General features: G+C 61.9%; 1 protein-coding gene across 1 annotated transcript in view; it reads right to left on the minus strand.

Moving 5' to 3' along the window:
- Window positions 1-1,665: 1,665 nt before the first annotated feature.
- CRB2 (crumbs cell polarity complex component 2) overlaps window positions 1,666-11,619 on the minus strand; it is a 21,259-nt gene continuing 11,305 nt past the window's right edge. Inside the window, exons 7-13 of the mRNA XM_024126078.2 lie at window positions 8,499-9,371; window positions 7,901-8,409; window positions 7,161-7,326; window positions 5,597-6,380; window positions 4,665-4,781; window positions 3,903-4,020; window positions 1,666-1,901 (exon numbers count right to left, since the gene is read on the minus strand). Of these exons, the coding sequence (XP_023981846.1) occupies window positions 1,677-1,901; window positions 3,903-4,020; window positions 4,665-4,781; window positions 5,597-6,380; window positions 7,161-7,326; window positions 7,901-8,409; window positions 8,499-9,371 (2,792 nt within the window). The 3' untranslated portion in view covers window positions 1,666-1,676. The remainder of the gene's footprint in view (window positions 1,902-3,902; window positions 4,021-4,664; window positions 4,782-5,596; window positions 6,381-7,160; window positions 7,327-7,900; window positions 8,410-8,498; window positions 9,372-11,619) is intronic.

Here is an 11,619-nt window from a genome sequence, read left to right on the forward strand (position 1 = left end):
GGCAAGGGCTGCTTTCCCCATTCTATAAGTGACAGGCCTGCGGTGCCCAGTCTCAGCCTGCTCACCCCTTCCCTTGCCTCCATCACATGTCTCCACCTCACATTTGACTCCTGTGCCTCTCGAAGCTGGCTGAGACCCCTAGGGGAGATGGGTAAAGTCCACCTCCAGTCGAGAAGTGGAAAGGGGTCTCCTGGCCTTGGCACAGGGGGCGCTGGCCTGGGAAATGGGAAAGGCCAGAGGGCACCTCTCTGGGTCAGGGACCAAGGGACTCTGAAGCTCAGAGGCCAGGCCCTCAGGCAAGTGCCCCTCAGAGATCAGAGATCCCAGTGTGATGGCATCACCAGGGAAGGGACTGGAAGCAAAACGGCCAGTTCTCCCCTTCATCTGTGTCTGTCCGCAGGACCAGCCCCGACACAGAGACAGTGCCAACATTTGCCGAGCACCTGCCTCAGCAAACAACCCTGAGGGCTTCCTGCGAGGCCCTCCTCGAATCCTCGCAGCCGCCATTAGAGAGGTGACTGGTCTGCAAGTGAAAGAGCCGACTCGCCAGGCAGACTGGAGAGGAGAGCGCGGATGCCGGAGGGGCTGGAGAACCACAAGGTGGGCAGGGAGGGTTGCTCCTCTATCATCATAGCCCTCTGGCCGCCTTGCTACCCCTCAGGGAGGCCCCTTCCCGGCTCTCTCCCTCTCCCTTCCCAACACCTTGCGATGACCCGGGCAGCCCTCACAGCGGACTGGACTTTAACGAATTCCAGAGCTCCTTCCCCAGTGTTGCCCTGCCCGTCCTCACAGCAGCCCCCTGAGGTAGGCAAGGGCTGCTTTCCCCATTCTATAAGTGACAGGCCTGCAGTGCCACTGCTGCAGTGGCCCACACAACCTCCCCCCCACCCCCACCCCCGCTCCTGCAGGTCTGCCCCTCAGTCTGCATCCCAGCGGGTGCCTGGCTGCCGCAGAGGGCAGAGACAGACCTGCCTCAGGGAGCATTTGTTTGGGGAGCCAGGAGCTCACACATTAACCTCTGGCTCATGCCCCCAACCCCACTGATTTCCAGCTGCCTCCAGGGCCGGGGCAGCCTCCGGAGGTGGGAGAAGTTGCCGGAGGTGGGGCTTTGGTCCTTGGGCAAGCCCTGGCCTGGCCTCCAGGAGAACTCGTGGCCCTGGGCTGCCCCTGCCCCGGGGCTGAGAAGGTGGTCTCCACTGCCCAGCTGCCCCTCCGTGGGGTCACCTGCACTCACTACACAGTCACGTGCACAAACAGCAAAGACGTGGACATGCCCATGAGCCCCATCCGTAACGCTCACCCTGATATCTGCCAGATCAACAGGCCCAGGTACAAACACACATGCGCACGCGCACACTCACACACACTCCTGAACGCATCGTGTGCACCCACAGGTGCTCCTCCCGGCACGGCCGTGTGCCTGCCAAGGTAAGACCGGGCGGTTGGATGGAGAATGTCCACAACCTCGCCAGGCCCCTCTCTGCTTCCCTGAGCGCGCCCCTTCCCCTCAGTCCAGGACGGGGCAAGGGCTCCCAGCAAAGGGGACACTTCCGCAGCAGGTATCCTGGGCCCTGCAGCAGCTCCCCAAGGCCCGGAAGGCTCCCAAAAGTGGCCTCCTTCGGTCTCCAGGTAGAAGTTGAGGACCTCACAGGTGCTGGAGCCACAGCCAGGTGGGCCTAGATGAGTCTCTCCTCAGGTGGCACCTTGAGGACACTGTCCATCTCCAGCCGGGCTCCGGCCACCTCCTGCTGGCTCGGGCTGTAGGTGCCCTCTGACTGGCGGCGCTTTCTGGCCGCCAGGATCCCTGAGAGGAGCCCCAAAAGGAGGAGGAGGAGGCAGGCGCAGGCTGCAGGCACTGCCACCTCCAGCAGCGGGAACGGCAGCGGCAGCGATAGGCCCTTCTGGAAGAGATGCAATAACACACCTAAGACCATGGAGGCGGGGAGATCCCCCCCGCAGTTCCTTCACCAAAAGGAGGAGGAGGAGGCAGGCGCAGGCTGCAGGCACTGCCACCTCCAGCAGCGGGAACGGCAGCGGCAGCGATAGGCCCTTCTGGAAGAGATGCAATAACACACCTAAGACCATGGAGGCGGGGAGATCCCCCCCCCCAGTTCCTTCAGAGGAGAGGAAAAGGCATCGCTGGGCGGAGGCTTCCCTGGGAGGTAGTGAGAGACCTGGCCCCAGAGGTATGCAAGCAAGTGCCTGGGAGCTACCTATTAGAGGCACCGCAAGGGGATTCCTGTACAACAAAGGGGTTCTGGCTAGGAGGAGAGAAAACACATTTATTGAATGCCTACTAGGAGCTCAGCACCATGTGTGGGATTTCATGTAAACCTTACAGTGATCTGATGAAGCGGGAGCGAGGACACCCCCTTTCTTCCACGAGGACAGGAACCTTTGGTTTCTTTTGTTTACCCGTGTATCCCAAAACGCACAGCAGAGCCTGCTCAGTAGGCACTCGATAAATATTAGCGGAGAAAACAGAGGCCTTGCCCAGATCCCCCCAGACACATGACTAGTGGGTGTCAAGCCGGGACTGGCACTGCCCTCTGTCCGCCCCCAACGCCACGCCCATGCCCAGCTCACACCACCATTCTTCAGTCTCAAATTCCAGCCGAAGGTCCTTCCTTCAACTGGCCAAGGTGGGCCTCAGTGCCCAGCCCTGCCACCCTGCCTCTCTCAATAAACACCCAATCTGAAGTGATGGGACTTGATCCCTCCCGAACCCAAAGGGCCGCCTGGGTTTTTAAGTGTCTGTGGAGACCATGCTCAACCCCCAAGTGGGAGGCATCTCAGGCAGTAGCAGGAGAGGCTCCCTAGCCAGGGGGCCCGTGCAGGGCATGAGCTGCAGCAGGCTGACCTGGCTGCTGGTGAGCTCAGAATCCACCAGGACGGGCCCCACCCCCCGGAGACTCAGACCAGGCTCTGGGGACCCAGGAAACCACCTCTCTGTCTCATCACAGACACCGGGATGCCCCCATCAAAGATTCTACAGACCCGGAGTTCTGAAGCTCCAGAATCACAGACTTCCAGGGGGCAGAGGCCCAGGGCCTCAGGTTCACCGGCCCTCCCTCTGTCCCATGAGACTTCTCAGCCCACTGTGACCTGGGTCCCACGTCTCAGCCCCCAGCCCTGAATGGGCCCTCCCCAGGCTCCGGCCCTGGGCACTTCAGGAGGAGCTGTAAAGCCATTTCCTCCCTAGGAGGAGGGTGGCGGGGGAGAGCCAGAGGCTGTAAAGTTCAACTGGAAAGGAAACATTCCCCAGAAGCAGAGAGATTTGGGGTTTATGACCCAGGCCGCCAGAAGCCTGTGGAGATCAAGGCTCCTCCCCAGGCTTCGTCCCTCGCTGCTGCGCCCACTCTGGGCTCACTTCCCGCTGGGCCTGCAGAGTCTGTTCTGCCCCTTAGTGGGGAGGGGGCCAGAGGGAGGTTCACGCTCAAGCTCCCTGCTGGCCCCCATCTATTCGGACCCGTCCTCAGCTGAGCTTCCCTGGGCTCAGGGGCTGCCTTCACGGCAGCCAAGCCTTCCCAAGCCTTCTCTGGCTCAGAATCCCGGGCTCCCCACATCTTCCTACTCTAGAATCCTGGCTCACAAACTACCAGAGATTATAGGCTCTCATATTCACCAACGTAAATCCCAGAATTCCAAGATCCTGTGGGCCCTAAATCCTGGCCCAGATCAGACTGGGAAAGCCCAGCTGTTTCACTGCAGCCCCCAGAGGGATGTTGGGGGCCCCTCCTGTGTGGGCGTGTGGAAGTGGCCTGAGTCTCCTTTCCCTGCTCCTCCCCACCCCATGACAGGGTTGGTCCAGGAGCAGCTCCACAGGTGCTGTATACGCTCCCCCGTAACATCATCTCACTAAAGTCCAAAACAGGGCACCCACCCCCTCAGGCATCACTCACCACCACTTCGCAGAACTGGCCTGAGAAGCTTGCACTGCAGATACATTCATATACCCCACCAGCTGTCCGGCAGGTGCCGCCATTCAAGCAGGGGTTGGCTTCACAGGGGATCTGACACCTGGGAGGCAGGGACAAGGGTGGGGCTGAGAAAGCTGCTCCCTCCCAGGCTGCCTCTTGTTCCCCCAGCTCCTTTACTTCCTCAAACCCTCCCCCACCCCCTACACACACACACAGGCATCAGAGCTCATTCATCCACTGTCCCCAGCACTGTCCCTACCTGGCTGGGCCCTGCCAGGTGACTGAAGCTGAATGTGCTCTCCATCACCTACCACGCTCCTTCACCCCAGCATTCATGACAGAATGACTGTCACTCCATCAGAAGCACAGGGGGAGCCTGTGTAAAGGCACCTGCCCAGGGATGCTGACTCTGTCTGGAGTGGGCCCAGAACCTGCATTTTTACAGTCTCCCCAGGTGGAGGAGTGGGAGGTAGGCTGAGCACGGAGCTCTAAGAAACACCACCAGGCAACTACTTCCCAGCAGGTGTCTGCATAACAGAAGATGGTCTTGGAAGCCCCAGAGGGAAAGAATTCAAGCAAGAGAGGTGCACTGTCTGGCACTGTGATGACAGTGAGGGCTGAGAGGGTGAGCAAGGATCCATACCCCACTTCAGCTGCCCTGGCTGGAGGGGATCCAGAGGCCCGCCCTGCCCGACTCGCCACGCTCACCAGCCCACCTCCCAGGCCCCTGGACCCCAGACCCACCTCTGGCCAGCAAAGCTCTCCTGGCAGCTGCAGTTGGCACCCTGGGGCCCACCCTCACACGGGCCACCATTGAGGCAGGTGACATTCAGGCTGCACTCCTCTGGCAGGACAGGCAACCTGAGGAGAAAGCACAGAGGCTGGCCTGGGGACAGGACACCTAGGACCTGGCCCACCCCCACGCCCGTGGGTGACTTGAGCTGACTCAGGTGACCTGAGCCTCTGCATTGTCATCCAAGGAATTCGGAGCCACCTCCTGGAGACCCTGCCGTCAGTCATGGAAGCCGTTTCTAGGGTGGAAGGGGTGGGACATAGGGCTGCCACTCTGTGACTCCAGCCCTACCCCCAACAAGGTGTACAACATCGGGTTGAACCCTTCGAGGCTGAGTCCTCCGAGGAGCTGATGAAATGTAAGTAGTCTCCTGGGGCAAGAGCAGCCTCCTAGACATAGAGCTTGGGCCTGACATTCTTTGCGTACAGAGGGGGATTCAGGCCTCTGCCAGATACCACTCTGTAAGCTTGGCTCCAAAAGGAGTGGGGAGTCATAGCCATACTGAATAAGGGAAGCGGCCAAGACTCGGACCATCTCTGCCTGCCCCTGTCCCACGGGACTGACGAAGGAGGGCATCCATGGTGGGCAGCTCGGCAGGAGAGCATCTAGGTTTTCTTCAGACACTAGCTCGGGGTTCCCCCACCCCAACTCCCAGACGACAGCGTTGTTTATCTCAAATTCAGATTTACCCGGGTGTCCTGTATTTTTTCTGGCAACTCCAGGGGGCTGTTGTTCCCAAGTTACAGATGACAGCGCGGTGGCTCAGAGAAGGGACGTGGCTTCCGGACTAGTCTGCCCCACCCACCGCCCCTGGGGTCCCCACCCCTGCCCCGTAACCGCGGGACCCCTCGGACCCAGGCCGCCGCCGGCTGGCCGTGCGCACCGGCAGCGCGGGCCCGCGAAGCCAGGCGGGCAGCGGCACTCGAAGCGGCCGTCTGGGCGCGCGTGGCAGCGGCCGCGGGCACAGGGCGCTGAGCGACACGGGTCGGCGCGGGCCTCGCAGCGCGGACCCTCCCAGCCCAGGCCGCAGGCGCAGGCGAAGGCGTCGAAGAGGTCGCGGCAGACGCCGCCGTGCAGGCAGGGCGAGGGGACACACACGGGCGCACCGCGGCAGCCGAGGCGCGGAACCGGCGCGCCAGGCCAGGCCGAGAAGGGCTCCCGGGAGCCGGGGGCCGCGTCGGGCCGCGGGCCTGCCAGGGGCAGCGGGAGGCCGCCGAGCGCCACGCGGCCCAGGCAGCCCGTGAAGTTCTCGGCCAGCAGGACGCGCGCGCCGCCCGGGCCGCGCAGGAAGTCCAGGTCGCCGGCCAGGCCCCGCAGCGCCACGGGCGTCGCCGCGCCGTCCAGCCACAGCAGCCAGCGCGACGCGGAGGCCGCGGGGCGCTCCATGGCCAGGCGCACGCGGTGCCAGGCGCCGTCGGCCACTCGCGGCCCGGGCGCCGGCAGCACCGCGCCGGGCAGGCCGGGGCCACTGCGCACGCCGGCCGCCAGCGAGCCGTTGCGCACGGCCAGCCAGACTGTGTCGGGGACGTCCGCGGCGCGCAACAGCCCGGCCTCGGGGTCGCGCGTGCGGAAGGCCAGAGAGAGGCCGCTGAGCGCGCGCCCGGATGACGCGTTGTGCCCGCTGAATTCCGCCGGGGGTCCCTCGCGGAACGTGGCCTCAGCCACACCTGCAGGGAGAGAGAGTCGGAGGACGGCCTCTCGGCACCCAGCCCAGCCCAAGCACACCTGGGTGATGCGGGGACCAGCCTGCCGCCCCCGCTCCCCCCACCCCCGCGGTCTGGGGGCGGCGGCACACACACCCACCTATCATCTAATCCCAGGAACTGTTCCCCCCACCTCATAACTCTCTACCTCTAAGGAACCAGCTCCGGGCTGGGGAGACCTACCCTACTGTGTCCACCCTGCCCTCCAGGTCACAGACCAGGCAATAATAACACCTTGGAAAATCTGCCTCCTTCTCTCCTTAGTGAAGTGGCCCTGTGTCATCACTGTGGCTCACTCTTCACTGCAATCATTTTAATATGATAACACAGTCATCTTTTAAAACTGCTGACCATGGCCTTCTCCTGCTGGTCCTCCCATGGCTCCCCATTGCCCTTGGCAGAAAGTCCCAAGCTGCCTGGCCTAGCATTCAAGGACCCTAGCAACGCTGATACCTCTACTTGTGTTTCAGTTCTTATAAACCTCATGCCTTTGCACGTGCTTTGCCCCCTTCCTGAAATGTCCTTCCCTGTGCCCGGTCAGAGTCTTATTTGCCCTTGAAAACCTAGCAAGTGCTCTCTTCCTCCAAAAAGCCTATCCTTCTGGATGCAGTGGCCCAACCACACTGGGCTGGGGCTGTTGGCATCCTGGTCCACTGTCTCTTGAGTCCTGAAGGCAGGGGTGGGATCTAACCCAGCTTGGGTGTCCAGCACCCAGCATGTGGGCTGTCCAGGGCAGGCACTCACAGACAAAGCCATCAGGGACCTCCTCACAGGTGGCAGGCGGGAGACAGGGCTGGCCAGGACACCACAGCTGCTGGGCACATGTGGGCCCAGTGAAGTTAGCAGGGCAGGTGCAGTGGAAGTCATTCCAGGAGACAAGGCAAGTCCCACCATTGAGACAGGGCTGAGGCTGCAGGAGAATCAGGGCAGGCGCTGGCTCAGGCCTGGGGCTAGCATCGCCCCACCATAACCATCCTTGCAGTGGTTCTTCATTGAGCACCTAGTACAGATACATTACCTCCTCACAAACAAATAGAAAAGTAACTAGCGTTCCCATTTTACAGATGAGGAAACTGAGGCTCAGAGAGGAGAAACCACTTGCTGAGTCACCTAGCCAGTAAATAGAGGAGCCAGAGTTCACACCCAGGCGATTCCAATCCTAGAGCTGGTGCTTTGTTCATGAACCTGAGTGTCCCTGTGCCCCAAGCAACTCCCGCAGAAAGGCTTGGGCAGCCCTCTGTCTGGGTCAGGGTGTCTGTCTCAGATTAGGACTGAGAGAAGAGGTATGGGGACTACCACAGGGCAAGAGCAGCTGGCCAGAGAGGAGATGAAAGTGAACCCTGCTCTGTCTCTCTCCAGCACTGGGACCTTGGGCGGGCACTCCACCTCCTGGTGCCGACCTGACCAGTAGAAGGACATGCTAACCCCCAGTGAAGCAGGGTGGATCCCGGAAAAAGGACCCACCCTTTCCCCATGGCACTCACACTGCACGTGTCCTCGGAGACACAGCCCATGGTGAGGTTCCAGGACCGCCTGCTGCCCGGCATACTGGGCAGGCTGGAGTTCTCCAGCAGCGGTGGAAAGAAGGGGAGGTGGAGGCTGTTGAGTCGCAGGTCCTGAATGCAGCCTCTGAAGGGGCCACCCCAGGGCTGGGCATCAGCAGGGAGGAGCCTCCCGCCCACATGCACCTGCTGCCCCAAGCCCTGCAGCTGATCAGGCCCAAAGCTGAGCATCACCAGGTGGCGGAGCCCATCATCCCAGCGCCCGGGAAGCACCAGGGCAGGACTGCCCAGCACCTCAGCCCGGATCTGGCCCTCGCGCAGGAACACTGTCAGGCCAGCTACTGAATCGTTGGCAAGTTGGAGCAGAAGGCCAGCACGTTCCCGGGTGCGGAGGAGGAAGGACATGGTGAGGTTGGGGCCTGGCAGCTGGTCGAGCAGGAAGGAGGCAGAGCTCAGGGTGCCCCCCAAGCCAAAGGTGGCAGCAGGAACCTCTGCAGGGAGAGAGGGTGCCGGGCATGAGGCCTGTGGGCTGGGGGCAGGCACAGCCCCTGCCCTGGGGCCCACCTGGCTCGTTCCTCACCATCAGCACATGTGGGACCGCTATAGGGCCGGGGGCAGTCACAACGGAAGTGAGTCCACAGGTCCACGCAGACCCCTGCGTGGGCACAAGGCGGAGGCTGACACTGCTCCTGGCGCCCGCAGCCCAGGAGGACATTCTCGCCGAGATCCTCAGGCAGCAGGAGGTGCCCGTCCACGTGCACGTCCTGGAGGCAGCCCGTAAAGGCCACGCCACCCAGCTGCGTGGAGCAGAACCCAGCAGGCGTCGGGGCCGGGGAAGCCGTAGGAGGCGGGGCCACAGGACTGGAGGCCACACAGAGGTGGGCAGGGCAGCCCTCGTGCCAGAGCCGCATCTCCAGGACCCCAAGGCGGAGCATCACCTCCACTCGGTGCCAGTGGCCGTCATTTAGGGGCAGGTCCAGCAGCCTCAGGATGCACACATTGTTGCCGTGGCTCCAGAGTGTGGCCTGAAGCGTGGCCTCCACCAGTGCCAGCTCCAAGCTGCCCTGAGTATCAGAGCGAGTGGCCAAGGCACCAGCAGGTATCGTAGTACGAAACCTCAGTGCCAGACTCAGGGAGCCACCAGCTGGCACCGAAGCCCGCACGGGGTTCCCAGCCACAACGGAGAAGGTGGTATTCTGGCCACAGAAAGGTCCATGGGTACCAGGTGGGCAGCGGCAAGCATAACTGTGGACCCCCGACTGGAAGGTGGGGATGCAGGTGGCAGCCAGCGGACAAGTGTGGCCCTGGCAGCCAGTGAGCTGCACGGAACAGTCACGTCCACCCCAGGCCTCTGGGCACCAACAGATGTAGCCCGCCACGGTGTCTTCGCAGGTCCCGCCATGGAGGCAGGGCTCTGACAGGCATTCGTCCACATCTTCCTGACACGTCAGGCCTTCAGGAGAGACCAGGCCAAGGCTCAGCACCCAAGGCCAGAACCACTGTCTTGACCCAGAGCTTAGCTGCCTCTTGGGACGGGGGGACCTCAGTATCTATCAACCAAACCCAGTCCCAATTTCCAAAGGATTTCTCAAGGTCCCCTGAAGTCCCCAGAGGCTGGAATCCAAGGTACTCCTTCCTTTACCATATCTTTTGAGTCGATTCAATCCCCTAAATACTCTCCAATGCCCCCTTTCCTCCCACCTCACCTCCCCTGCCTCACCAGCTCTCTAGTTCTCTAGTCTAGTGTCCTCTAGTTCACCAGCCTCCATCATCCATCTCTACAAGTAGCCAGAGCTCTCTTTCTAAAGCATCACCTGGCCAGGTTCCTCTGCTACTTAAGGTCCAATCACTCACCCTGGCATTCGAGATTCCTCGTGGCCTGGGTCCTACCAGGAGTTCATATCTCAACCCTGCTCCCTGCAAACCTTGAGCTGCCTGTTCCTCCAAACATTTCCTGGGAAGTCCTGCCTCTGGGGCTTTGCTCATATTGCTCTCTCTGGAATGCCTCGTTCTCCCTAACCCTGCCTTTCAAACTCCGACTTATCCAGCAAAGCCCAAATTCAAATGGCCAGTACCCTAGGAGGCTTTCTCTGACTCCCAACTCCAAGCTGCTGTGGCACTCCCAACTCCTTGCCCACTCCCAGGCACAGCTCCCCAGAACCCAGTATTGAAATTATCTGTCTACTCAGCTGAGATCTCCTCCAGGGGCCTGGATATGTCATTGGTGCCCAGCAAAGGACTTGGCATGGCCTTTGTGGACAGAGAGATGAAATGGAGGAGGGAGTGGGGATGGGTGTATGCATCTGTGGCACTCGAGTAGCCCCTGGTTCTCAAGGCCCTCTGCCCTAGGGCCCTGGCACTGGCTGTGAGGTCACCCTCCCCTCCAGGGGCTCCCATGCCAGGTGCTCTGGCCCCAGCGTGGGTCAAGAGACCACAGCCCAACCCCTGCTCAGCCAGAGCCTCCACAAGACCACTGAGGCCAGCCCTGCCCATGTAACCCAGCCAGGGGAACCCAAGCCCAGAGAAGCCGCCAGGATTTGAATCCTGGCCCCAGTCAGCCCACAGACACCACCGCCTCCTTCTGGGGACGGCCAGTCCCACCTCCCCCTGCCCAAGGCCCCAGCCCTGCATACCTGCCAGGAGCCACAACATCCCCAGGAAGGTCCGCAGAGCCCGCAGCCCCATTGCATTTCCCCACAGACAGGCGGAGAGTGGTGGGCCGGCACCAAGGCTGGGGAGCAGAGCTCCCCGCCTGGCCAGCCGCCTCCTTCAGAGCTGGCTCAGGAATGCCAGGCACTGGCCTCCCCCACGCCCAGCACAACCCCAAGGGAGGATGGGGGCGGACCAGCCCCAGAGCCGGGGTTCCCCCTCCCGGGGTCCTTGACCTCAGAGGTCTGACCTCCCTGTCACCCATGAGCTGAGCTCAGCTTGGGGAGGAGCTGGGCTCCCGCTAACACTGTCGAACCTGGGGGGATGGCACGCCCTCTCTAAAGCCTCTATGGCTTCATCTGTAAGATGGGGATTTAGAACCCCACCTCGTGGGGCTTTGGTGAGGAGGAAAACAAGGCAGAGAATACTCTTCAGATGCAGGTCATGCTGCAGTGGGCCCACTGTGTGCCAGGCACCCACGAGGCCACTGTTTCTTGGGCAGGACTCAAGGAACCTCAGCCCATGGCGGCAGGAGATGGGTTTTCCGGGTGCCCAGAGGCTTTGGCCACCCAGAAGTGGGATGCTGAGCCCCCAGCACCTTTGGGGGGTGAGAGTGGAAGGGACGGTGGTGATCACCACCTCCTTCCCCCAGGCAGCGGAGCCTGTGCCCAGGAGCGTGCCAGGGAGAGGAGGCAGCTTGTCAGAGCAGGAATGCGGGCGGGTGTGGGGGAAGCGTCACAGGCATTCCAGAGGGGGCAGGGACACTCCGTGCTGTGTGAGGAGGTCCTCGGGTTCATCAGTATCCGCAGGGAAGGGTGTCTGTGTGTCTCCGCATCCTCTGTACCCAAGGCAGGGAGAGGCTTTCTGCAGGCCCAGCTCCTGCCCAACACGCCCCAGCTCTCCAAAGGTCAAGCTCATCCTTCTCCAGACACTGCCCGCAGCTTTCCGTAACAGCCGCCGCCGTCCACCACTCTCCCCCCATAATCCACCACACACACCCCCACCTCCACCACACACCCCCTCCACCACACACACCCCCCCACCACACCCCC

Source organism: Physeter macrocephalus, chromosome 9 (genome assembly GCF_002837175.3).
Source record: "Physeter macrocephalus isolate SW-GA chromosome 9, ASM283717v5, whole genome shotgun sequence".
Taxonomy (NCBI): domain Eukaryota; kingdom Metazoa; phylum Chordata; class Mammalia; order Artiodactyla; family Physeteridae; genus Physeter; species Physeter macrocephalus.